The sequence below is a fragment of the Anolis sagrei genome, chromosome 3 (genome assembly GCF_037176765.1).
Source record: "Anolis sagrei isolate rAnoSag1 chromosome 3, rAnoSag1.mat, whole genome shotgun sequence".
Lineage (NCBI taxonomy): Eukaryota > Metazoa > Chordata > Lepidosauria > Squamata > Dactyloidae > Anolis > Anolis sagrei.
In genome coordinates, this window is record NC_090023.1 from 99,730,339 (window position 1) to 99,757,202 (window position 26,864).

The following is a 26,864-nucleotide window of genomic DNA, read 5'->3' on the forward strand; positions in this document are numbered from 1 at the left end:
TTGATGTTGGAGAGTGGTCCCTGGTCACAGTGGTCCCTGATCAAAGGCTACCTATCCCATATCCTATCTTTTTATCCTATTTCCCATTTTCTCAAATTTTCCTTTAGATTTTTCTTTTAACTAATTGTATAAACTTTTAATAAAAATTATTCATTGAAAAAGTGGTCCCTGGTCAAAGTGGTCCCTAGTGAAGTGGTCCATGGTCAAAATGGTGCCTGGTGTAAGTGGTCCCTGGTCAAAGTGGCCCGCAGTCAAGTTGTCCCTCTTGTAAGTGGTCCTTGGTGTAAGTGGTCCCTGGTAAAGTGGTCCCGTAGAGTAAGCGGTCCCTGATCAAAGTGGTCCCTGGTGTAAGTAATCCCTGATGTAAGTGGTCCCTGGTGGAGTGGTCCCTGGTGTAAGTAGTCCCAGGTCAAAGTGGTCCTTGGTGTAAGTGGTCCCTGGTAAAGTAGTCCCTGATCAAAGTGGTCCCCTAGTGTAAGCAGTCCCTGGTCAAATGGTCCCTGGTCAAAATGGTGCCTGGTGTAAGTGGTCCCTAGTCAAGTTGTCCCTGTTGTAAGTGGTCCCTGGTGTAAGTGGTCCCTGATCAAAGTGGTCCCTTAGTGTAAGCGGTCCCTGATCAAAGTGGTCCCTGGTGTAAGTGGTCCCAGGTCAAAGTGGTCCCTGATCAAAGTGGTCCCTTAGTGTAAGCGGTCCCTGATCAAAGTGGTCCCTTAGTGTAAGCGGTCCCTGATCAAAGTGGTCCCTGGTGTAAGTGGTCCCAGGTCAAAGTGGTCCCTGATCAAAGTGGTCCCTTAGTGTAAGCGGTCCCTGTTGTAAGTGGTCCCTGGTGTAAGTAATCCCTGGTGTAAGTGGTCCCTGGTGGAGTGGTCCCTGGTCAAAGTGGTCCCTGATCAAAGTGGTCCCTGATCAAAGTGGTCCCTTAGTGTAAGCGGTCCCTGTTGTAAGTGGTCCCTGGTGTAAGTAATCCCTGGTGTAAGTGGTCCCTGGTCAAAATGGTCCCTGGTCAAAGTGGTCCCTGGTCAAAGTGGTCCCTTAGTGTAAGCGGTCCCTGTTGTAAGTGGTCCCTGGTGTAAGTAATCCCTGGTGTAAGTGGTTCCTGGTCTAAGTGGTCCCTGATCAAAAAAAGCTTGTGAACCACTGGTCTATAGTATTTTGGTTTGCAGATACATACAAACTGCAGAACCAGGCGAAAGAAAGGATTCCCCCACTTCAAATCTTAGAGCGGGGAGGGGGAGGTGGATCTACACTTTAGAATGCTCCTCTCTATATTTGACCTACACCAAAATACCATGAGCCTGAGGCTAGTTTACACATTTAGAAGCCTTACCTTTGAAAGGAGTTTTTTTTTTTAAATCTACGTGGCATTTCAGGGCTTTAATCCCCCCCCCCCCCCCCCCGCTTTTCCTTTTTTCCTGTGGTTTGAAATGGTATGGGCTGAGTTGTGCGAGGCGGGAGAGCGCATGCGTCGGCGGAGAGCGCGGGGATTGGACAGGAGGGAGTGGGCGTGGCTTGGGGAAAAGGCCCCGCCCCCTCCAGGGTGAACTTGCGCCTTGGCTGGAGTGGAGCGCGAGCGCTGGGAGGGAGGGAAGCCCGGGCATGACGCGCGCGCGGTTCTTGCAGCAGGAGCAGCAGCTGCAGCAGCTGCGGCGGCTCCTTGTCCTGGTCTCCTTCCTGCTGCTGGTGCAAAGCCCCGGCCCGGGCGCGGGAGAGAGGAGCGGCGGCAGCAGCGGCGGCCTCCGCAGCGCCATGGAGGAGCTGGCCACGGAGAAGGAGGCGGAGGAGAGCCACCGGCAGGACAGCGTCTCCCTGCTGACCTTCATCCTCCTGCTGACCCTCACCATCCTCACCATCTGGCTCTTCAAGCACCGCCGCGTGCGCTTCCTCCACGAGACCGGCCTGGCTATGATCTACGGTGAGGCGGAGGGGGAGGAGGCCAGGGGGAGTGGCCAGGCAGGGCACGGGCAAACTTAGGCCTTCCCTCCAGGTGTTTTGCACTGCAACTCCCACCATGCCTCACAGCCTCAGGACCCTTTCTTTCCCCCCTCAGCCGCTTAAGCATGGTGGGAGTTGCAGTCCAAAACACCTGGAGGGAAGGCCCAAGTTATCCCATATCTAAGTTATAGACAGATATGCAAAAAAAGCCCTGCAATAGGGCTCTTTCGCCTTCCTATTACATAATTTACCTTCTGTGTCACCGGTTTGGAGGCTTGTTTGGGGTCATGGGCAAATAGGGGTGGGAGGAGTTTGAATGCCAGCCTGCTATTACATAAGGAACACATAAGGGATGTATGGACTGTCTTTTCCTATAACACCGCAGCATCTTCCTCATGGTGTTGCTTTAACATGACACTCCCCCTGGTGAAATAGGCAAGGCTGCTATTTCCACTTTGAACTGGTCATATATAGAATGGCGTAGGAATTGTACTTCCTGAGATAAATGGCAGTAAACACTAAAATCGTAGCTGTCGTGAGGTATTTTTCCCCAGGCTGTCTGGCCATATGTTCCAGAAGCATTCTCTCCTGACATTTCGCCCGCCTTTATGGCAAACATCCTTATAGGTTGTGAGGTCTGTTGGATTCCCCCAGGCAGGAAGCAGCCATGCTTTGAAGCTGCATGGCTATTCAATGTTTTTTTAAAAAAGAAATCTGTGGAAGGTCCAGGATGGGAGAAAGAACTCTTGTCTGTTGGAGGTAAGTAGGAATGTTTCAATTGGCCACCTCGATTAGTATTTAATGGCCTAGCAATTTTCAAGGCTTGGCTTCTTACTGCCTGGGGGCATCCTTTGTTGAGAGGTGATTAGCTGCCCTGATTGTTTCGTGGCTGGAGTTCCCCTCTTTCAACCTATGTCTTGTTGAAGGCTTTCAGGGCCGGAATAACTGGGCTGCTGTGAGTTTTCGGGGCTGTGTGGCCATGTTCCAGAAGCATTCTCTCCTGGCATTTCATGCAAATCTATGGCAGGAATCCACAGAGGTTTTGAGCTCTGTTGGAAACTAGGAAAATATACATGCTGAAGGTCCAGGGTGGGAGAAAGAACTCTTGTCTGTTGGACGCAAATGTAAATGTTGCAATTAATCACCTTGATTAGCATTGCAAAGCCTTGCAGCTTCAAGGCCTGGCTGATTCCTGCCCAGGGAAATCCTTTGTTGGGAGGTGTTAGCTGGCCCTGATGGTTTCCTATCTGAAATTCCTCTGTTTTCAGAGTGTTGCTCTTTATTTATTGTTCTGATTTTAGAGGTTTTAAATACTGGTAGCCAGATTTTGTTCATTTTCATGGTTTTCTCTTGAAATTGCCCACATGCTTGTGGATTTCAGTGTCCAGGGTGGGAAAAGATCTCTTGCCTGCTTGAGGCAAGTGTAAATGTTGCAATTGGCTACCTTGATTAGCATTGAATGGGCCCATTTTCCTAGTTACCAACATACCTCACAACCTCTGAGGTCTGCTATAGATGTGGGCAAAACGTCAGAAGAGAATGCTTCTGGAACATGGCCCTACAGCCCAGAAAACTCAGAACAAGGCCATGAAAGCCTTCAATGTTACTAGAATTGTAACCTACCTGGTGGTTAGATCTGGTCATTTATTTATTGTTTTCATCTTTCCTTTTCTTCTGTGTACAAAGGGGAGATCTTGATCTTTCCTGCTTCAAAATAATATCCCAAACTGTGAAGAGAGAGATGTCTTTAAATATTCATGGCCTTTGGCTGATGACTGCCAACTATAGCTGTGCCTTCTTGTTTTTCTTTCCCCCTTAATCTTTGGCCGTTGGTGCGTGTCAATTTCTACCTGATTGTGGAGACACTGGCATCGGTTACACAATGCACCTTAAGTCTATTGTGAGGGATTAAGCAGCAAAGTGGGCAGAGCCAGCCCTCTGGAGGGTTTTCATGCCCCGCCACCAAAACAAAGTACATTGACGCATTTGTTCTTGCTATCTGATGTGGCAAAGAATTGGAAATCGCAATCAGCCCTGTCCCCGACACCTTTGATTAATGAGTGCTGCAGTAGGCTGCCTGCAAACCGACAATGACAGCCCATAACCTTGCGCTGGCTGTCTTTTTTTAGCCTCAAAATAGGAATCCTATATGGTTCTGTACAGGCAAGAGTCTCATTTGATACAAGCGGTCCTCACATTTGCACCACAGATACTCTTTTAAGCTCCAGATACTGTCAAGTGTATCTATTTCCCCCAGCCGTAGCAGAGCACTTGATGAGCCAGCTTGGACACAGCATATTATTTGAGAACACAGAAATGCTGGACCACTAACAAACACCATGTCAGGCTACACAGAGAAGCCATTGAGGTCCACAAAGCATGTGGACAATTTCAACATGAAAATGAACAAAATCTGGCTACCAATATTTAAAAAACTCTAAAATCAGGACAGTAAATAAAGAACAGCACTAAAAAAAACAGGGGAATTCCAAGCATGAAACAACCAGGGCCAGTTAACACCTCCCAACAAAGGATTCCCCCGGGCACGAATCAGTCAGGCCTTGAAGCTGCAAGGCTCTGCAAAGCTAATCAAGGTGGGCAATAGCAACATTCACACTTGCCTCCAACAGACAAGAGTTCTTTCTCTCACCCTGGACATTCCACAAATCTATAAATCTCCCTTGCCTAGTTTCCAACAGACCCCTCAACCTCTGAGTATGCCTGCCATAAATGTGGATGAAACCTCAGGAGAGAATGCTTCTGGATCATGTACATATGGCCCGGAAAACTCACAGAAACCCAGTAATTCCCCCTTTGTTTCCTCTTTGGTAAATTAAAAACAATACCTCAAGGAAGTCAGCGCATCTGCTTAATGTCCCATGATGCAGATGTGTCCTTTCATAAGTAAGCATGGATTCAGTTCTTCTGCAGTGCAAGGAAGTGACAGTTTTCTTCCATTGACTCCTTCAAAGTTAAATGCTTTTGGAAGCAGTGGAAATTTCCTCTGCTGTGGTTTTTTAGTCTGTGGCAGTCACTTGCTTCATGCGGCATTGTTGTGTGGTTGTCCTCCTCTCTGGTTTTTTAACATCCTAAATCTTGTCACATGAAAATCTTGAAAGATCGGTTGGTGTGTGTCGTAGCTTATATCTCCCCCACACTGTCCTCCTTCCATAGGGATCTGAAAACTTGGATGTTTAAACAAGCCTTTGAGAAGAATATCTAGCACCAATGGTCTGCCATCAATGACACAGCACTGCAATTTCATCCCATGCCCTTGTTCCTTAGCTACAATTTGCACTACCCCATTCCCTTGTCTTGTTTATAGTTGGCCATGTCTTACAGCAGCTGTCACCATAGTTTATTGGGCATTGTTCTGAGTTTAAAATTGTTGTTTTATGTGCTGTTGGTTTTACTATTTTGTATTTTACTGTGTATATGTGTTTTTATGCATTGTTTTCAGTCACCTTGTGTCATATGTAAGCCGCCCGAGTCCTTTCAGGTAGATGAGCCAGGGTACAAAAATTAAGTTATTGTTATTATTATTATTATCTCTGGGCTAGGGGCCAGTTTTCACTCTGGTGTGCCCAGAAGATCACTCTTCCTCAGTTTTTCCAATCCATATCATTTTGAATTTGGGGACATTAGATGGGAATTAGATTTCATGGATGTGTGTGCGCGTCCACATTTAAAGACGAATGTTTTCAGATGACTGAGCATTAGGAAGAACTTCCTAACTGTAAGAGTTGTTCAACAGTGGAACTCTCTGCTCCAGAGTGTGGTGGATGCTCCTTCTTTGGAGGCTTTTAAACAGACACTGGATGGCTATCTGGTGGGGGTGCTTTGAATGCGATTTTCCTGCTTCTTGGCAGGGGATTGGATTGGATGCCCCATGAGGTCTCTTCCAACTCAGTGATTCAATGATTCCACGACTTTCAATCAAACTGCTTTTGTAAATTATGGTGGGAGAATTCAGAGGCTGGGGGCTATTCCAGGGGACTTGAAAGGCCACAAGCAGAACTGGTGAGCCACATACTGCATTGTATGTTTCCCATCTGCATTGCTTACTCAGAAGTTGGCCCAACTGAATTCAGTGACATTTATTCCTAGGAAAGTGTGTATAGTGCTAGACCCTTGGTGTAACAATTTCTATTTGTAATCATATCATGTTTCTGGATTATCACCCTCCATAAATGTGGGATTATGAGTAAGAAATGTACCATATCAATTCTTTTTTTTTGGGGGGGGGGTGTTAATGTATTGTGTCAGTCTTCCTAGAATTGCTTCTTGGGCAATAAAAAAAATAGAATTGTTACGATCAGACATTCTGTGAAAGCATGCTCCAACCTTCTGGCCATCAGTAGTATTAAAACTCTCATCATCCCCAGCCAATGCAGAAGGTTTGAATTCTGGGCATATCTATAGAGTTGTAGCCCCCCTCCCCCAATGACACAACCAGTTAAACCGCTGAGCTGCCAAACTTGCTGACTGAAAGGTCGGAAGTTTTAATCTGGGGAGCAGGGTGAGCTCCTGCTGTTAGCACCAGCTTCTGCCAACTGAACAGTTTGAAAACATGAACACATCAATAGGACTGCTTCTGTGGGAAGGTAACGGCACTCCATGTAGTCATGCTGTTGATATTGTATTAATTGTATGTTTTTAACTATTGTGTTTATTGTTACTGCATTTTATTGTAATTGTTGGCATCGAATTGTGCCGGATGTAAGCCGCCCTGAGTCACCCCTAGGAGGTGAGTAGGGCGGGGTAGAAATGTCCAAAATAAATAAATAAAATACATGACCTTGGAGGCGTCTACGGACAATGCTGGCTCTTCAGCTTAGAAATTGAGATGAGCACCACTCCCAGAGTTGGACACGACTAAGCTTAATGTCAAGCAGAATAGAGTTGTATTTGGAAGCAAGTCCTGCTGAGACGAGTGGGGTGAGTCCTACTGAATTGAAGCTGGTGGGAGTACAATAGCAGCCTTAAGGGTTTGGCATTTAATTGAAAGTATACATAATAGGTATTTGTGTAAGCAGAAGTGCTTACAATGTCTTTAAAATATCAGGCATTTTTTGTTCCACGCTGAAATGCAATATCTTTTCTAAAATATTGTATTGGATAAACTGGTTTCTGCCTTCTAAGCAGCATACGTATATTGATAACTTTGATAGAACTGAAATGTTTTTAAACATTTTAAACACACAAATGTTTATTGTTTTGTTAAGCTATTGATACTCTTGATATTCCAAGGACTTTTCTTTGAGATGTTTTCAACCCAGAGCTTACCAGATATGAAAGAGTCTCTGGAGTCATTTTTAACTGGCAGGGTTATGAATGGATATTTAATATAGTAGAGTGGTTCCCAACCTGTGGTCTGTGGACCAGCAGTAGTCCGCAAGAATTAAATATGTTCCATGGCCTCACTGTTACTACACTGTTGCAACAAGAGTGACTGGTCTTGCGAAACCCTGATATAGTGCTAAGGGTTATTAAATATGGTTTTTTATGGGTGAGCAGATGGCGACTACTGGGTGGCATATGTTCTGTATCAGAAACTAGAGCTGTTGTGGTCTAGCCAATGCAATTTTTTTGAATCAGCACCCTAAATTACCAAACCTTACCTAAAGTGGACCAAAAACCGATTTGTAACCCTTTTGGTACTAATGTTGGAGAGTGGTCCCTGTTCAAAAAAAGATTGGGAACTAGATATACAAGGGGAGTGATGGAGGAAGAGGAAGAGGAATTATGTGAGTGAAGTTTACTGCTGGGCTGATTGGAACTTCTCAGGTGGAAGATGAATTGGCTGTAGGTCTTCAGTATATGATCATGGCTGCAAGACTGTTTTATATTTAAAAAGAGAAGGATTCATAACTACCAACCATGGAGGGATGGTTGATTAAACTGACAGATTTAGCAGAAATTGATAAATTGTCTTGTTCGATAAGAGAAAGGTCATTTCTCAAAGTCTGGAAATTCCCAGTAGACTTTTAATGAAAGAAAGAAAATGACTTGGCGACCTTTGGTTTAGATGATTAGAAAGTATAAGTTATTGAAATAAAAGATGATGTGGAAATTCAGGTGACACAGACATGAATAATTAAATGTGTTTATACCAGGCATGCGTAAACTTGGGCCCTCCAAGTGTTTTGGACTTCAACTCCCACAATTCCTAACAGCCTCAGGCCCCTTCCTTTTCCACTTAAGCAGCTGAGGGGGAAAAGAAAGGAGCCTGTATTAGTGGATATGTTTTAAGTTGTGCGCTTGATTCTTGGAGAAGTGAGAGCCACCACATGTGACTTGTCCTTTCTGTTTTTTTTAAAACAGCCAACTGTCTGCTAAAGCAAGGTGGGAAATGTCTTGCTAGAGCAAGGCATTGTTCTGTCCTGTCTGAAGGAAGCTCCAATAAGGCCTTTCCTTAAAAAAATACAATAAAACAAAACACTTCCTGAATCCTACCTTATTATAAAATTATTAGTTTGCCTCCAGTGTCCCTTTTTTGGAAAAGGTTCTGGAACATGTGGCCTCCCAACTTATCTAGATTGATTTCAGTATGGCTTCAGTTTTGGTTATGGGATAGAGATGAATTACCTACATTGGGAGCTTGGACACTGCTTTGGAGAGCCTCTGGAAACCCAGAAAGTGGTGCTCAGGGACACCCCTTCAACACCCTGGCTGCTGGCCTGTGGGGGTCCCTCAACTTTGCCTTGTGCCCCATGTTGTTTAACATACACCTGAACAGGCTGGGAAAGCATGTCCAGAGATTTGGGATTCATTGTCACCAATATGCACAAGACATTAAATTCTAGTTCTCTTTTCCATTTAACTCCAAGAAATCTGTCTCACTGCTAAAGCAGTGCCTGTTGGCGATTTCTGGAGAAGCCAAACCTGGCCACAATAACATATGCCTTGGTTACATTCCAGTTGGATTATTCTAACGCACTCTACATGGCACTGCATTTGGGAACAGCTTGGTAACCTCAGTAGGTTCAAAATTCTGCAACTAGGCTGCATATGGCTTCCTTGCTGAAACAACTTTACTGGCTACCAATCTTGTCTCCAGGTACAATTGAAAGTGCTGATTTTGTTACAGCTTAGGTTCAACTTTATGAGAGCCCATATCAGCCCAAGTTTTATGATATTCAAGGGAGGGCTTGCTCTTCACTGTACTACTTAATGTCCTTAAACTTTTGTGTTCATATTAATTTAACTGCTCTGCTTTAATTTATGCTGTAAGCGGCTTTGAAGCCCATTCAGGAGAAAAGTAGCACCTACATAAATAAAAATGTAATGTTCATTTGTGGAATTAACATAACTCAAAAACCACTGGACGAATTGACACCAAATTTGGACACAATATACCTATCAGGCCAAAATACTGAAAAACACAGCGGAAAAGACTTAAAAAGCAAACAACAACAACATTACAACACATGCGCAAAACCACATATATACACATATACACAAATATACACACACACACATATATACACACACAAAACAAATATACAAAGACTCGGTCACAGCAACGCATGTCAGGGGATGGCTAGCATTAAATTAAATAAATAAATAATGGCCTATTGCTGGTTTAGGATAACACAGGATCTTCCAGCTTTGAATATGGTAATTTCTTTCTTCAATATGATCTTTAATTTATTAAAACACTTCACATACATAAATACATATGTTTTCATAGCTGTTTTCATAGCTGGGTTTAGTAAATGTCCTTCTGGCAGCAGGCTAAAACCTTTTTATTCAAGTAGGCTTTTAAAGATGAAGGTGTTTAAGATCAATTCAGGGGGTGCTGTGGTTTTTAACTTTAAATGTGTTTTAATGGTTTTAACTTTAAAATTCTGTTTATATTTAATCCTGTTTTAATATTCATATATTTGTATATTTTAAATAGTTATGTTGATGTTAAGCTGTTTGAGTCCCCTATGAAGGAGCTAAAGCAGGAAATAATAATAATAATAATAATAATAATAATTGCTTCAGTGTAAGTTTGTACACAGTGATTTCAATTGACAAGGGGGATTTCTTTATGGAAAAAGAGCACATAATACCTCACTGAATGAAAAATTACACATATGTTGGAGGTAACTCTGATTTTGTCAATGACACATGAATACTTGCCTTATGGAGCTATTTTATGCAGATATTGACATTGCTTCTGTGTAGTGGTGAGTGGGGCTGCAGTGATTTATTTCTCATTCTTCGCTATGAATTGTGTATTCCCTGTGCAAGTATATCTTCTTGCCTTGAATTTCAGATTAAGCATTAATTGAGGTATTTGACACAGGGCAAATGAGTAAAACACTGATAGAATATATTTCCTTGCTCATATTGCAAATCTGTATACTCTTTATTTTGGAGTTGGCCCCAATGAACTCAGTGTGGCTTTCTTCTGAATACATACAATTGTACTGTTCATTGCAAACTGTTCCCAAAGCTGCCACATTAAACAAGAAATTGCGAAAACTAGAGGACATTGTTCAAGGTTGAAATCTTATGTACACTTCATTGGGTTTCAGCCACATCAAATACTCTTTTAACACTGAACACATGTTTACTTCTGAATAAGTATAGGATCATACAGAAGCGAGGATTTTTTTCTAGTTTTAAAGAAACCTTATGTAAATGTAAATTGTTACAGAAGTTGCTTTTTATGAGGTGCTAATGTTTCTGTTAAAAACAAACATTTCTGACACTTCTGTAACTGAGTCAGCTACAAAACTAGCATTATGCAGAAGTAGGCACTGTGGTTTTGTGCTACTGTAATTCTATGAACTTGTCATCTTCTTAGAAGACACATAATTATTTCCTACTAAGGAAATGATTGCATGATTCAAAAACTGGTTTCAGATTATAGTGCATCTACACCTTAATTTTGGCTTTCTGTCCCACTTGATCAGGAACTTAATTTAATTACAGATATGTTTGTTTGGGTCCTCCATAAGACTTGGGATAGAGAACTGGGACTGAGCCTATTTTTTGTCGCGTTGTGGCAAATGAATCTTCGAATCATGACATTCGCGGAAAGGACAAGAAGAAAGGCATATAGTTCTATAGTGTTTTTGTCTTTTGAAATGCATGTTTTAAATCCCTTTGCACCGAAATAGTTCTATTTTTTGTGAAGTCCAGTCATTTGTAAGGAACCCCTGGTGGCACAATGGGTTAGACCCTTGTGTTGCCAGGTCTGCTGCCTGAAAGGTCAACAGTTCAAATCTGGAGAGCAGGGTGAGCTCCCATCTGTCAGCTCCAGCTCCCCATGCAGGGACATGAGAGAAGCCTCCCACAGGATAGTAAAACATCTGGGTGTCCCCTAGGCAATGTCCTTGCAGACAGCCAATTCTCTCACACCAGAAGTGACTTGCAGTTTATCAAGTCACTCCTAACACACACACAAAAATTGTCAGCTACTCCTAGGTTCAGTAAGCTAAAAGAGGTAAATTTGAATACTTTCCTATTGCTTATTGTGTCTTGAGACAGAAGATAGCAATTGTGGCCTTTAAAATGTTTTTGGCCTACAGCTCCCATCTTTCCTAACCAATATAGTTAATGGCAGGTGAATATATATGCACTGCAGTCAAACAATGCTTGGAAGGGCACGTAAGCTCTTGGCAGTTCTAAATGTCAATGCATACACCCTTTTTAACGTACTTAAAGGGAGATGATCATGACAACTGAGGCTGTTACAAATTGGAAAATTTCTACTGCCCCTCAAAATACTGTGTTTTAGTGGTGGGTAGATAGGGATGGTTCCTGCAATAGGCTGTATGGTTTTCGGCAAAATTTCTTTATCTATTTTTTTTCTCATAACTTGTTTCCAACATCTCTGTCATACTGGCATTAAAAAGCAGAAGTGAGATAAAGAAAGATAACTGAGCAGTAAGATTGAGAACTTCAGAAATCTCCATCTTGAGAGGAAAGGGGAGGTACAATGTTTTCACTGTGGCAGCTGTTGTTGACTAGTGTTGTCCCCGTTCGTCGATAAACACAATGTGGGATATTTGGTGCTTTTTCTGGCCTTACTAAGACAAGATACAATGGAGTTACTTTATCCTGGGAATAATCTCCTAAGCAGTCAATGTCATCTCTATCCAGAAGTTCTTGCTTACATGCACCAAATAATTCCACCCCGGGGGCTGATGTGCCCTGGCATTTGTGTGAACATCTATAAGGATGGAGCATGTGTGTCCAAGAGTCCATGTGAAGGCTTCCACATGGCATGAAATCCAATTTTACTACAGGTTCCAGATCACTGTAGGTATTTGTGCTAGATCAGGAGTGTCAAACTCATTGTCACTATGGGACACATCAGCCTTATGTTTGCTTTCAAAGAGCCAGTTGTAATTCTTTAGCTGTATAAATGCAACTTTGTTGCCCTGACATTGAAAGTTTCACAGGCCACATAAAATGATGTGACAGGCTGAATTTGGCCCGTAGGCCTTGCATTTGACACATGTCTGCTAGATGTACAGATGGCTAGAGTAGAGTTAGTTGGCCTGCATAAATTCAAGAGTTGGATTAGACAACATGTGCTTGCTCATTTACTGGTCTCTTGGAACATACCAATTTCCAGATAAGTGTACTCTCCCTTCAATCATCCAGCCTGTTGAATATCTGTGGCAGACTGGACACCAAGGAATGTTATACTGTAGCCATCTTTACCTCCTGTACTTGTGCAAATGCTGGAGGCATAATATGGCATTGCTGTTCTAGTATACAGTTTCTTGGAACTAAGTGGTCCATTTTGGAATACCCTGTATAATCAAGTATAAGTCTAGAAATTTCAGTGGAAAAAAACCAACATCAAACCCCTGGGTTGATTTTTTGGAAAATGGCATTTATAACCTTGTGGAAAACACCATTTGGAGATCATAACTCTTTAGAAAAGCATGACCTTTCAGATAAGAGCCAAAAAGCACTTTAGAGTAGAATCTTCTCTTGTGGTATACAACCAGATGTAATTATGTAAGGAAATGGTTTCAGTTGTTAGACTGAATAACCTGTTATCACAGATCTGTTAGGAAAACAGATTTGCCAGTGCACAAAACAACGTGTTTTTAGTGCACTCTCTCTCTCCCTCTCCCATAAAACAACTTGTTTTATATCATGCACTCAAGAGACAATGATGAAGTAGACTTTGATAAAAAATAACATATTTGGTTTACTCACAACCTTTATGTGTTCAGCATACACAGGTACACAGTCTATTTCAGTTATGTTTGAGATAATTCTCTGTGCCATCCAGCCAGGACATCTCTCTTGCAACAAAACAGCTATCAACAGGTCACATAGTCAAAAGGAGAGAGAGAAAGAGCATGTGGTCTGCAACTCTTTCTATAACTTCTCAGAAACCATAGAGTAAAGGAAGCTGCATACCAGAACATACATATATACAGGAAACAGTAAGCAACAGGATCATAGATAAACATTACTAGAGAAGGCTTGAAGAAGGTTGTCATTTCCAACACGATTTATCCGCAGTCATCTATATAAATAAAAATGTAATGTTCGTTTGTGGGATTAACATACCTCAAAAACCACTGGATGAATTGACAACAAATTTGGACACAATACACCTATCAGGCCAACAAGTGACCATCACTCATAAAAACACTGAGAAACACAGCAGAAGAGACTTTAGAAGCCAAAAAATAAAAAATACAATACAACGCATGCGCATATATATATGTGTATATATACACATATACACAAATATATATACACACACAAATATACACACACAAAAAACACATATACACATACTGGGCCACAGCAACACATGGCAGGGATGGCTAGTTGTAAATATTGTAGCTTAATTCTTCTCAAAAAAAAGGAACGATTACTGAACTTTCCTCTGGGTAGATTAGTGAAAGCTAATGGCTTAGTATGTTCCAGGAGTACACTTCAGTGCCACTTCTGTCCTTTTTGAATACCTCAGTGGGAAATTGGCAGTAGCAGACAGACACAGTAGGTGCCCCCGAGGAAGCTTTGGTGCTTTCCCCCCTCCACAGAATGACCCTTGACTTATTTAAGGGTCCATATAAAAATCCCTAATGATGTTCCCAAAACCTGCTCTCAGCTTATATATAAGATCAGCTTATATGTGAATGTATATGGTAACTAGTACTACATAGCACAACACTCCCACCATTAAGCCACTGGAGAAAACACTGCATGTGTGTGCAATAAAATAACAGTATTTTTGGTAAATAAAAAGTGGCCAGTTGCTAGTATAAGACAGGCTGTCTGGGAGGCAGTTTTCAGTTGTACTGCCTGATTTGGAGTGTGTATCTATCCATCAGCTGCCTCCCACAGTTTGTTCTCATGGGCAAATTACCCCAACAGTAACTTCAGCTGATAGACTCCATTTCTCTTTTCCCTGCAGGTCCTCAGTATGCACTTAGCTGGTGATATCACACCCACAATAGACCCAGTGCACGCTTCATATAGGGGTTAGGTAAGTGCGAATCTTTTCAGCAATATTGTATTTTTTCACCTGTCTTAATATTCTTATTTTATTGTTGGCCTATAAAATAAGAATATTTTAATAAGGAAAACATGCTATATTGAACAGCCACAAAGATGTCCACTTATTCCCCCTTAGTGAGCTTCCTGGAGGGCTGTGATGTCACCAGCAGAGTCCATCCTAGTTGGACTGGCCAGTCACTGGGTACCTGGAAGTTCAAACATTTTGGAAAGGCATGAGCGTTTAGAGACCATAACCTTTTGGAAAACCAGAAATCTCTATAGCCTTTTGGAGAATAATTGGCATTCACACTATTTGGAATAATCATAATCTTCTGAGGAGTATGATCTTCCTAAGAAGAATTAAATTATCTTCTTTGGCTTAGTGGTAAATATTCACTAGTATTCATGCAAGGCAAATTAGGCTTCTCAGTTGTTAGACTGATATACCTGGTTGTGTCTCTGAACTGTTAGGAACAAAGATATGCCAATGCACAAAATATATAGCAGACTTCAGAAGTGTTATTTTAGTTACCCAAAAACACCTACTCTCCCATAAAATATATTGCTTTTAAACCATGCTCTCAAGAGACCAAAATAAGTAGTCTTCATTCAAAGTTACATAGTTGATTTACTTACAAACTTCATGTATTCAGCATACAGGTACATTTCTTCTTGGTTGATGGTTTAAACAGTAAGTTCTCTAAAGCATTCTGTTTTAGTCTTCTTTGTTGCATATAGACCAACACTCTCTTCAGTCTAATACATAACTGAACACTGACTCAATAAAGACTGACTACTTACTGTAGCTTACTGACAGTACCAGCTGCATACTGTACTGTACTGATGCAAACTCTAACACACATTGTACTGTACTGCCTTGTAAAATAGAGTCTCGGTCTGAATAATCCCAGATTTGGTCCCATGGTCTGCAGTCACTCCCACAACCTCAACAACACAGAGTTAAGGAAAAACTGCATATATATATATATATATATATATATATATATATCCCTCTCCCTCTCTATACACACACACACACACACAAAATATAGTAAGCAACCACAATTATATACGTAACAAATAACTAGTATAGGAGGCTTGTAGAAGGTTGCTGTTTCCAACAAAACAATAAATGTTCAGCTTTTTGCTGATTTTAAGAGAAGGGGAATAAATGTTGGACATGTGAAAAGGAGAGGTAAGTTGTGCTCACAAAATGACACTTGAGAATCCAGTGGTATTCTTTTCTACTCTCCCCATCTAAACTCAGTATAGTAGTATAGCATCCTACTTTAAAGAATGAAAGTAGATTTTAGACTTGCTGGAAAATGCAGGAGCCTCTGTCCTATGTGTGCCTCTGATGTACACATCAAGAGAAGAGAAGTATTTGCAAGGAAAATGCAAAATATGAGAGTGAGCATGTTTCACCCTGCTGTCTTTCCTTCTGCAAAGTTTTAAAAAAGAATCTTCCATGAATATTTTCCACCATTTTACTAACTTGGTCCATAACTATAACTTTATATGTGCTACTGAATAAGAAGGGACATTTTAAAATAATTATTGTACTGCACATATCACAGAAGTAAAGATAAAAGATTTCCCCTCACATTAAGTCCAGTCGTGTCTGATTCTGGGGGATTGTGCTCATCTCCATTTCTAAGCCGAAGAGCTGGCATTGTCTGGAGACACCTCCAAGGTCATGTGGCCGGCATGACTGCATGGAGTGCTGTTAGCATGGAGCACCGGATTCGAATCTGCGGCCTTTCGGTCAACAAGTTCAGCAACTCAGTGGTTTAATCTACTGCGCCATCGGGGGCTCCTACATGTCACAGAATGAAGGCCAATTTGTTTCCTATTTTTAAAAAACCCTAATCAACTTTTTGTTGTCAGTAGAATACAAATAACTTCAATTAATTTTGCCAATATGTCCAATCTATTTTCCATTCACTTCTTGTTCGCATTGATTTCTCTTTAGTTCTCCTGTTACTGAATTGTTGCAATATTTTTGTTGAAATTATGTTTAACATGAAACAGAGGGACATGTTGATTTTCCAAGAAAGGGAAAATGGGGATTATTTACCAGGAGACCAATATGTGGTATTTTGCTATGTTTGGAAGAAAAATGGGAAATAATCTCACCTGGCAGGCTGTTTGCTCAAAATTAGCCTCTGGAGCTTGTCCAGCCTGATTTCAAGGGCATTGCCTTTGCTCTACTGCAGAGTGGCCTCAGTGACTGACTGCTTTGCAGTCCTGCAGCAGCAGTCAGATGTTCTAAGAACTCCAACCAAAGATCCAAAGACTCTAGCAGTATCCTAATGGGTATTGTGAGGAATAAGTGTTGCCTCACGCTGACTATGTTGCCACTGCAAATGCTTCCATCCCGCTGCTTCTTTACATGCTTGAGACAGTACAGGGCTGGGAGGGCCTGAGTTCCTGGTTCAATCTAGCAGGACTGGGGCTTGTGCAACCTTCTCTGATGATCAGGTTTTGAAGCCTGGAGGTGTGTCACCATTAACACATTTACTTCTTCTACATCCAACCTCTTTCCCAGCACAGGATTATGACATGGCATGCAGTAATAGGTAGTTAAAAGCAACAGGCTTGGAACCTGGCTTGGCCCCCGGTTTGGCAGAGAAGAGCTTTAATTGCAACCTTGGGGATCTCTCAGCCACTACAGCTGGTGAAGAGATTATCTTGCCACCTTTATCCAGTAGTGTATTGTATTAGACAGTCATGAGTCCTGCAATATAATATACACAAAGCTACTTTTGAAAATACAGGTTGTGCATCTTTATCTGGAACTATAATCCAAAGTGCTCTAAAGTTCAGAATTGTCTACAAGGTTGGCTGAGATAGTGACATTTTTGTTTTCTGGTGTTCCTATGTATATCATGCACAAGGTTATTAAATATATAAAATTATATTCAGGCTATGTTTGTAAGGTGTCTATAACACATAATTCCCTATATAGACTTCCATCTCCAAGATATCCCATTCTGTATTTATATGCAATTACAGATATTCCAAAATTGTTTTAAAAATCCAAACACTTCTGATTCCAAGTATTTTGGATAAGGGATACTCTTCAACCTGTATTTAAAACCATAGTCCATGTTGCTGAATTAATAAATGAAACTATTAATATATTTTCACCAATACACAGAGTTTCACAGTTCAGTTTACAATTTTGGCCTATAAATGCATCAGTGATGTAAGATCAAGACTTCTTGGAAGTCGTAATATAAAATCAGAAAAGCCATTAGTTTTCCTATGCTAACTCCATGTGACTGCAGACCATCAATGGAAGCCCTGCTGGAGGCCCTCCTTCCTTCAGATACTAGGTAGATGGTATTGTTAGAGAAAGAGTTGCTTTTATGGATTTCCCTTCAAGGACATACTTTGTCTAATGCTCACATGATGATTTTTTGATGCCAGGCACCACTGTTCCCCAACTCTTTAGGAAGTAATATTGTTTGTTTAGTTTTTGTGTTCTGTGTAGGTGGGAGATATTTTAGGTGGTAATGTTTCAAGTCTGATAGGTGTTTTTGCTAAAATGAGATTAATTTTTTCCTTGAAAACCAATTTCAGTTGAAAGAAGATATGTAAACATTTTTAAAGCTTTATAGCACACTGTGGGATTGGCACTAGATCTTGTTGTGGAGTGGCATTATCTTGCTTTAACACGTGACATACTTGCCAAACAAAACTTGGCTGCTCTTACTGATAATCCAGAACAAGAATGTGCTGGAGCCAAAAGTAAAGTAACTAGCCTTTTAGCAGCAACACCATTATGAGACTTTTTTTCTCCCTATTCAACAAGAGTAGTGATTATTTTATCTCAGCCCAAGAAAGATTTCTAGAATTCTGTTTGAATGGCTGCTTTCCTTTAATGGTTGCACTCAGTGCTGTTTTCCCATCTGAGAAAAGAAAGCTGCCATTGAGGAGAACAACATCTGTAAAGGATGAAGTGCAAGTAGGAATGATGAACTCCTACACTAATGAAAGGACAAATTGTCTCATTGTGTATTTATTTAATTGGGAATGTCTTGGAGTTGTGTGCACTACTGTAAAGTAAGGATGATCTCACAAACCAGTTGATACACTAAAGAGCGGCTTTGGTACTTTTGGGAGTTATCTTTGTACAGGTGTAAAGCTAACACTGTGTTGCATGTAAGATATTTGATTGCTCCTGTTATTGCATATCCATACATTTGTCAAAATAAATGTGGAAACAAGGGGGCATTGTCTGGAGATATTACTTGCACACAGCAGGTTATGCACTGGCCTTTCAAGAAAGTGGGGAAAGAACTACTTGAAACAGGTAAAACTAGTTTGAGAACATCTATTGTGAATACATGTGATGTGTTTTATCACAGTTATCTTAAAGAAGTATTGTGATCCCTCAAACATTTTTGCTATCCTACTGCTATCAGTCCTATCCAGCATAGCCAAAGGCAAGGGATGATGGGAACAGCAGTCTACCAGCATGTGGAAGGCCATGGGAGCCCACACATGGCTGATGAATAGGACATGTACTTGGTGTTGAAAAGAGAAGGACAGGTATCGCCTGTTTAAAAGGATATAAATGTGGAAATAATTCTGAGATGCAGTTGTTAATTTTAAGCAATTTTTAATAGCCTGTGTGTGGTAGGATGGTAGTAGGTCAGGAGTAGTTGTGTACCTCAGCAGGCTACACATGACTCCTGGCCCCTGAAAGTCTTGCCCTTTAATTACAGATTAAGGTAAAATCAGGGTTTCATAGCACAATGTCAATAGTAGGCCTATTCCAGGTAGGCTTTGGACACATGCTTTTTGCCAGGCATACTCTTGACCTGGATCCCTTTCACACAACACAATTCTAGTGCATGATACTACTTTAACTGTTACATGATACTACTTTAACAGGCAATACACTATGAAATTCAGGAATTTGGAGTTGAGGCCAGAGCATTTAGAATGATCAGCCAAAGTGTTCTAGTGCATCACCAGATTACAAACCAACAGCTTGTTGGTCTTAATGATAACAGGATCCTTGGAGGGCTACAGCTGACCAGTTGTACATTTAATCCATATCCATCCTGGCACTGTGAAATTAGATTTCTTAGAGGGGTCAAGGTGCTGAAGGAGAAAGCGATGAGATCTCAATTTGTGAGCAGCGGTAGCCAGGGAACTCTCATTTATTTATTTCAATTATATACTCCTTTTCTCAACCCCTGTGTGGACTCAAAGCAGTTCACAACAAAGTAAATGGCAAAATGCAGTGCCTCACAAATTATAAAATACAACAAATCACTAAAATAGCATATCATAATTGATTTAAACCAGTAAAATATAAAACATCAAACATAAACAACATAACATAGAACATTGGACATTGCACCAATCCTGAAATTATCCTTCTGTCATGAATAATCAATTCTCAGTGTCAAATATCCTTTTGAGCAAGTCAATAATCAGATATGGCACTGCATCTCTAAGGGGTTCTGAACAAAACAGATTATTTCTGTCTTCTTTTCAGTCTGGCTTTTAGCTGAGTGTAGGGGGGAAGCTGTTTAGGAAGTCCTTTGACTGAACATATTGTATGCCTTTGTCTTCTGTCTGTTGCATTTGCTGCATTTCCTTTTCCTTGATTGCTGTCTTATGAATTGCTATTTAGTTCATCCTAATCTTTTTCATGTTAACAGCTGTTTTCTGTGATGAATGCTTCACGTATAGTTGATGTACCCATCTGCACCTTTTGTTGTTGTAAGCTGTCTTGAAGTTTTCTTCTTCTTAAGAGGCAAGGTGTATTTTTATCAAAGAAAAACAAACAGATGGCTGACTTCGAAATACATTTGTCATCCTCTTCCCCAATTACTTTGTTTCAAAAAAATATGCTTCTGAAGCTGTTTGTAATCTGTTTTTCTCTGCCAACTTTAAAAGAAAGAAGGTAGGGATAGATAAAAAAGAAATGCAGCAGCACTAATGGTTTTATTTTTGTGTGAAGTTTCATAGACATAAATCCATTCTTTCAGATATAGTTCTGGGTAACATTAAGATCTCAGTTATAAAGCATATTTATATAATTGTAGGAGTGGGATTGAATGTAATCGTATCCAGAAAGATATACATTTCGTGACTGAGGTAGAATTTGAATGGACTTTTTGCCTTCTAACCCATTGACCCACCTTTTTGCAACTTGAGGATGCTGTGTGTTGCCTCTGGATTTGGTCTTTAGACTGCTGGGCTTATGAAGTCAATAAACAATAGGAGGGGTCATCATCTAGTCCCACTTCTTTCATCAGGTTCACCAAGCTGGTACCTACCCTTGCGTTGAAGTCACCCACTATAATAAAATTGCAAGAGTGATTCTCAGACTTTAAGTCTAGTATATATGATGTTAACTTAATCTAGTGATCAGCTATTGCATTTTTTCCCAGGCTACTTGCAATATAGGTCGCCCATGAATATGGAGATTCCATTCATACAGGGAAACCCAGCCTATTATATTGCAGCGCTTACAAACCCCACATATAGGAGAGCTTATATGCTGACTAGATTTAATATTATGCCACCTCTACTCAGTAGAGGAAGACTCAACCATCTACCGAGCAACAAGAGGTTTTGTCCCTGTAGCACGGGACAACTGGATTCCATCCTGCATACTCTTTTGCACTGCCCACTCTATCAAGAACCAAGATCTAACTTGCTATTACAAGTTGTAGATCCTTTGGAAAACCACACAGGTCCAGACAAAGTAATTACACTTTTAAACTGCCAAGATTTTAACTGTTGCCTCTCGGTGGCAAGTTCTTGAATGAAGTCAGTAAATTGAATGTGTTACAAATGTGATGTTTCCCATTCTATAACTTACATTGTATCTTGTTGTTATATATGCTAATAAAGGCTTATTGGATTGGATTGGTTGCCTCTGAATTTCTGGAGACTGTGAATTACATATAATTTTCCTTGGTGTCATTGTTTTGTTGACTCCTGTTGAGTTGACATTGAACCTTATGACTGCAAGACCTCTGAATCCCTCTGTCACAGTGGTTCTTAACCTGTAGGCTGCAGACCACCAGTGGACCGCAAAAACGAAAATCTGATCTGCAAGCCTCTTTCCTCTGTATTTATTAATTTTATTTCCGCTCCTTTTGCACCGCCTGCCACTCCTTTCCTGTCTCTGGCCATAGCATAACTACTGTATCAGAAACTAGAGCTGATACAGCTCTATTCCTGGGATATGGTCTATCCCAGGAATGGGCAAACTTGGGCCCTCTAGTATTTTGGACTCCAATTCCCACAATACCTAACAGCCTCAGGCCCCTTTCTTTTCCTCCTCAGCCGCTTAAGGCACTGAGAAGGGAAAAAAATGGGCCTGCGGCTCTTTGGAATTGTAGGAGTTGGAGTCCAAAACACCTGGAGGGCCCAAGTTTGCCCATTTCTGGTCTATCCAATGCAATTTTCTGAATCAGCACCCAAAACGGAATCTAAAGTTGACCAAAAACTTATTCGTAACACTTTTGGTACTAATGTTGGAGAGTGATTCCTGGTCAAAGTGGTCCCTGGTCAAAAAAAAGTTTGGAAACCACTGCTCTATCGTCGCTACTCTTCTTAATCAGGGAATCCTCAGAGTTGGTTTTGCCAGTTCTTTCTTCTGAAATATATCCTAAAACACCTGGTGTTTGCTGTCAGTCTCCCATTCGAATGCTAACCAGGACTGCTTTTTTTTTTCATTTCCAAGATCATTCAGAGTGGTAAATCATGGGAAATGCCATACCCACTAGACCACAGTGACTATTGCGTATCAGTATGCAACTACAAGAGATTGCAGAATGAATGAGAGAAACTGATTTAAATTATGACAACTTAATTTCAGTATTGTGTAAAGTATTCTGTTTTTCTATGAAAAGTCATGCCCCTGGTGTCCACAAGAAAACCAACTAAATTTCTTGGGGACACCATTTTAAGGCATGTATAGTTGTTTACAATATTTTGGAGCCAGACAAAATACATCAGTGTTTATCCTGAAGCAAAAACACAAGAGGTTAGAAAGAAGACAGTAAAACATCTTTCAAAAACTTACGCTTTCATTCTCTCACTGATATACCCATTTTTTTCAGTAGTCAGATGACATACATTCACTCGATGTTCTCCATAAGTAAGAGCAAAGGAGGGGGCAACAACTTCCAGAATCCCCCAGCTTGCATGTCCAGTGGCTATGCTGGATGTGACTTTTTCAAAATTTACTCCAAACTTACATCAGGGTTTTTATTTATTTATCTTATTTATATTCCGCCCTTCTCACCCCAAAGGGGACTTAGGACAGATCAAAGAGCATACATATGTGGCAAACATTCAATGCTGTTTGATACACAAACAAGACAGAGAGTTATACATAGATAGACGTGTGTGTGTGTGTGTGTGTGTATTTTTATATATATGTATATAGATTATAATCTCGGCTTTTCCCGACTTCAGCATCCTGGAGGCTTTGTGCTCAGTTCTAGCCATGAGAGGGTGCTGTCATTCCATCTCCCTACCGAAGAGCTTTGTTCATAACTTCCTCCCTTTGATCAAATTGCCAGCATTCATAATGGGTGCCTCAGAATACCTCCCTGTTTTTAAGCAGTCCTTATTTATCTACGCACATTTTGCTTTTGAACTGCTAGGTAAGTGGAAGTGGGGCTAAAGGCCAGGAGCTTATCCTGACCCCAGCTCCGAACTGGCAGCCTTTGACTGACAAGATTTACTGCAGCTGGTGGTTTGACCTGTTGTGCTAAAGCCCAGCCCTTGTGCTCTTTGTTTTGCTATAAAAGGAAACTCAATTTGTAATTGTCATGTGCCTACAAATTGAGTTTGACTTATGACAATCCTATCCTGTGGTTTTCTAGGCAGGATTTATTCCGAAGAGTTTTGCCATTGCTTTCCTCTATGATGAAGCGAAAATGAATTGCCAGAAGTCACCCAGTAGGCTTCCATGTCCTTTTCTTTAGTTTCTTTCGTAACTATCCTTTCCTTCAGGCGTTCTACATATGAAATAGATTACTATAAAACCAGACAAACTTTTGATGTGCCATTTGTTGTTGTTTTTGTGTGAATCATTTCTATCTTGCCCTTTTCCTGATAATCAAGGCAGCTAACAACATATTAAAATGAATTCAACTAATATTCTCATTTTTGTATTAGGCAGGGTTTAGTTTTTCTTTCCCAACTTGTGTGCACATGCATGTTTCCCAAGTGGTTGTTTGCATCGGAAAGGGTGTTTCCAAGGAAAATGGATCTTTCTTGAGAAAAAAGTTGTGTGAAACCAGGATTCTCTCCTGACATTTCGCTCACATCTTCATCCTCAGAGGATGAAGTGTTTGGCTTAGACTAAGGAGACTAATTCAGGCAGCCGGGCAGGTATGTGGTTTCCTGACTCACTTTGAGTCACTCTCTTTTAGCCTAAACTCTTGACAGGATTGGCTTGAAGGTAACTGTATGTGGGAAGGTATACAAGTTCCCCTAAATTCCTTGGAGGAAGATAGGATTACATTTAATTAGGAAATTAAAGATGGTGATGATATTGGGAAAACACCCAAATTTCCACAGCTGATGTCTATTTTGGGATGGTAGATTCCATTCTTTTTTTTTTTTAAGCCTTTGGTCCCTAATGGTTTTGTAAAGGTCTCCCCTTGTCACTAAGTCTAGTCATGTCCGACTCTGGGGGGTGGTGCTCATCTCCATTTCTAAGCCAAAGGGCCGGCACCCGTAGATGCCTCCAAGGTCGTGTGGTCAGCATGACTGCATTGAGTGCCATTACCTTACTGCCGAAACAGTACCTATTGAACTACTCCCATTTGCATATTTTTGAACTGCTAGGTTGGCAGAAGCTGGGACTAACAGTGGGAGCTCACCCTGCTCCCTGGATTTGAACCACCAACCTTTTGATCAGCAAGTTCAGCAGCTCAGCATTTTAACCTGTTTCACCAGCAGGGGCTCTGCAATTTTGTATTTTGTACAAACCAGTAAATGTGTATGGTTTTAAATTACGTTCACTTTTAATTTTTTAATTATATATATTCCATTTATTTGACCTCTACATCTTGTAATCTTTGGCTGAGATGCTGCTTGTAGCAACAGTGCTCAAACTGCACTTCTTATTTGCTCCCCTAAAACCATAACCTACCATAATCTCATTAACCACAGGTCCAGTATGACCAAAGAGGTTCTCTTGCAAATCCCTCAACAACAAACCAGGAATGAGCTTACAGCTCATTGATTCATCTAGCCCCTTCCTGTCAATGGGTTGCAGTATCACATGGTTGATACTGCAGGGATCCAAGCTTCTACTGTCCACTTCAGAGCTCATTGGTGGGAGTGGACAGGGTGTGTCATCTTTTGGTGCCCTGCTCTCCAGTCCCACCAGAATCCCTTTGCTAACTGACTTTTTAGGAGAGTTTTGGAAGTCAGATTTGAAGATGGAGCATAGCTCTAACATTATAGATACACGCCCCATTCAAGATATTGGTCAATACCATTGGTGGTCAACCTATGGCAGGCCCCATGGGGGAGGCGACAGGGCCAGGGGCTCACCTGGCTGGTGCTGTAGGAGGGTGTCCATTGGAGGAGGCCCAGCTTCCAAGGTGTCCTCTAGGCTTGGCTCCACCATGGCACTGGTCACCCTCCAGCACTTGCTCACCCCTAGCGCTGCCTCTTCCTTGGCCAAAGTGAGCCCCCGGCCCTGACGCCTTTCCCGTGGAGCCTGCTGCGCCACCTAGTGCCCTCTCCCTCTGCAAACACTGGCCTTCTCATCTTCCCTCCCCAACTGTGCTTTCCATGGGCTGGACCATCTCTGAACTCCTTGACTTCTTCCCTAGGGCAGCCCGCCTCCACTAAGGTAGCCTTCCTCCTCTTAAAGACAGCAGGTCCCATCTGATCTGTGAAAATAAACAGGGTCAGCCCTGGTTCAGACCTAGCGGGGAGGCCACCAATCAATCCCAGGGAGGTGCTATTTCAAAGGAGGAAACTAGGCAAACACTTCAAGGGCTCCTGGCCTTAGAAGGCATCCAAAAGCATATGGGGTCCCCATGAGTCGATATGTAGCCTTACTTTGTTTGGATTATCATATTCCTGTGAGCAGCTCTTTTCAGTATGGAATTATATCAAATCCAACATCAGAAACAGATTAACAGATGATCTGAGTGCTGCATGTGTTGTGCTCAAACTTACAAGGTATGAGCCAAGGTTAGACAAATTATCAGCATGCACACAACAGCAAAAATCACATTAATTGTTTAAAAGCATACCAGATGCAAATTTTTACCTTTCTATAAATAGTTGGTTGTATCATTGAAAACTCTATTACTGTGCTTTTATTTTAAGACAAAAGATTTTAATGTATGAGTTTTGGGGTTTTTTTGTTTTTTTGTTTTGTTTTTTGTAAATTAAAACCTCAGTATTCAGGTTAAATTGCCATGTTAGCACTTTGCAATAAATAAGTGGGTTTTGGGTTGCAGTTTGGGCACTTGGTCTCTAAAATGCTTACCATCACTAGCCTATACAATACAACCCCCTTATCCACAGATACAGTATCCACAGGGTCACTTTCCTACATTCCAAAAAAGCATTTCTGTGATACAGTTCCAGACGAAGTATAGTAAAATATAGGGTTCACTCTCATCCATAGTTTCAGGTGTCTTGGGATGTATTCCCAGTGGATTTAGGTGCCATACTATATTTTTAAAAGCTAAGTAAATTTTAATTGTATATTGCTATATGGTTGTACGATATGTGGTGATTTCCATGATTAAGCAAAATAACTGAAAGTAAATTGAAATTATGTTGTTCTTGGTTAAACCTGGTGTTATTCAGTAACCAAATAATTTAAAAGTTTGGGGAACATGAGGAAAACTCATGAATGATTAAACCCCTCTTCAAGACACCTTTTTACTCCAATATTAAACCAGAACCTGCATAATATGGAAATTTGTATGTAAGATAGCCTTTAAGCTACAGAACAACAATGTATATACACATTGCAGGCGTAAGCAACACTCAAATTCAAGATTCAAATTATTCCAAAATCTGCAGTTTTCTGTTCCCTTTTCTTTCCCTATATTTCAGATGACAAAAATTAACAACATAGAAGAGAGCAAACAGCACTCACCCTAATTTTTGGTGGAGTCAGACAGAGGTGTACTGGGATCATGGTGCATTCTCAGTCATGCATCTTATACTTTTTACATACTTAAGTTGATAGCTGTTCTCCTCATAGTTTCTTTATTCAGGTGAATATTAGGTCAGTGACATGATTGGACACCATAATTTTGGCATGTCATGTAAAATATGAGGAAACCGTGAGAAATAAGTCTATGCAGTACGATGTGTGATTCCACAAGGGACACATCACAAATCACCCCCTCACACACACACCTGAAAGTGTGGATAATACCAAACCCTAAATTTTGATTATATTTGGGCTGGAAACATACCACAGA

General features: G+C 41.0%; 1 protein-coding gene across 2 annotated transcripts in view; it reads left to right on the forward strand.

Annotated features, from left to right (window-relative positions):
* The first annotated feature begins 1,522 nt into the window (after window positions 1–1,522).
* Window positions 1,523–26,864, forward strand: part of SLC9A7 (solute carrier family 9 member A7) — a 65,243-nt gene continuing 39,901 nt past the window's right edge. For both annotated transcript variants that reach the window (XM_060769831.2, XM_060769832.2), the window contains exon 1: window positions 1,523–1,912. In XM_060769831.2, the coding sequence (XP_060625814.2) occupies window positions 1,597–1,912 (316 nt within the window). In that variant the 5' untranslated portion in view covers window positions 1,523–1,596. The remainder of the gene's footprint in view (window positions 1,913–26,864) is intronic.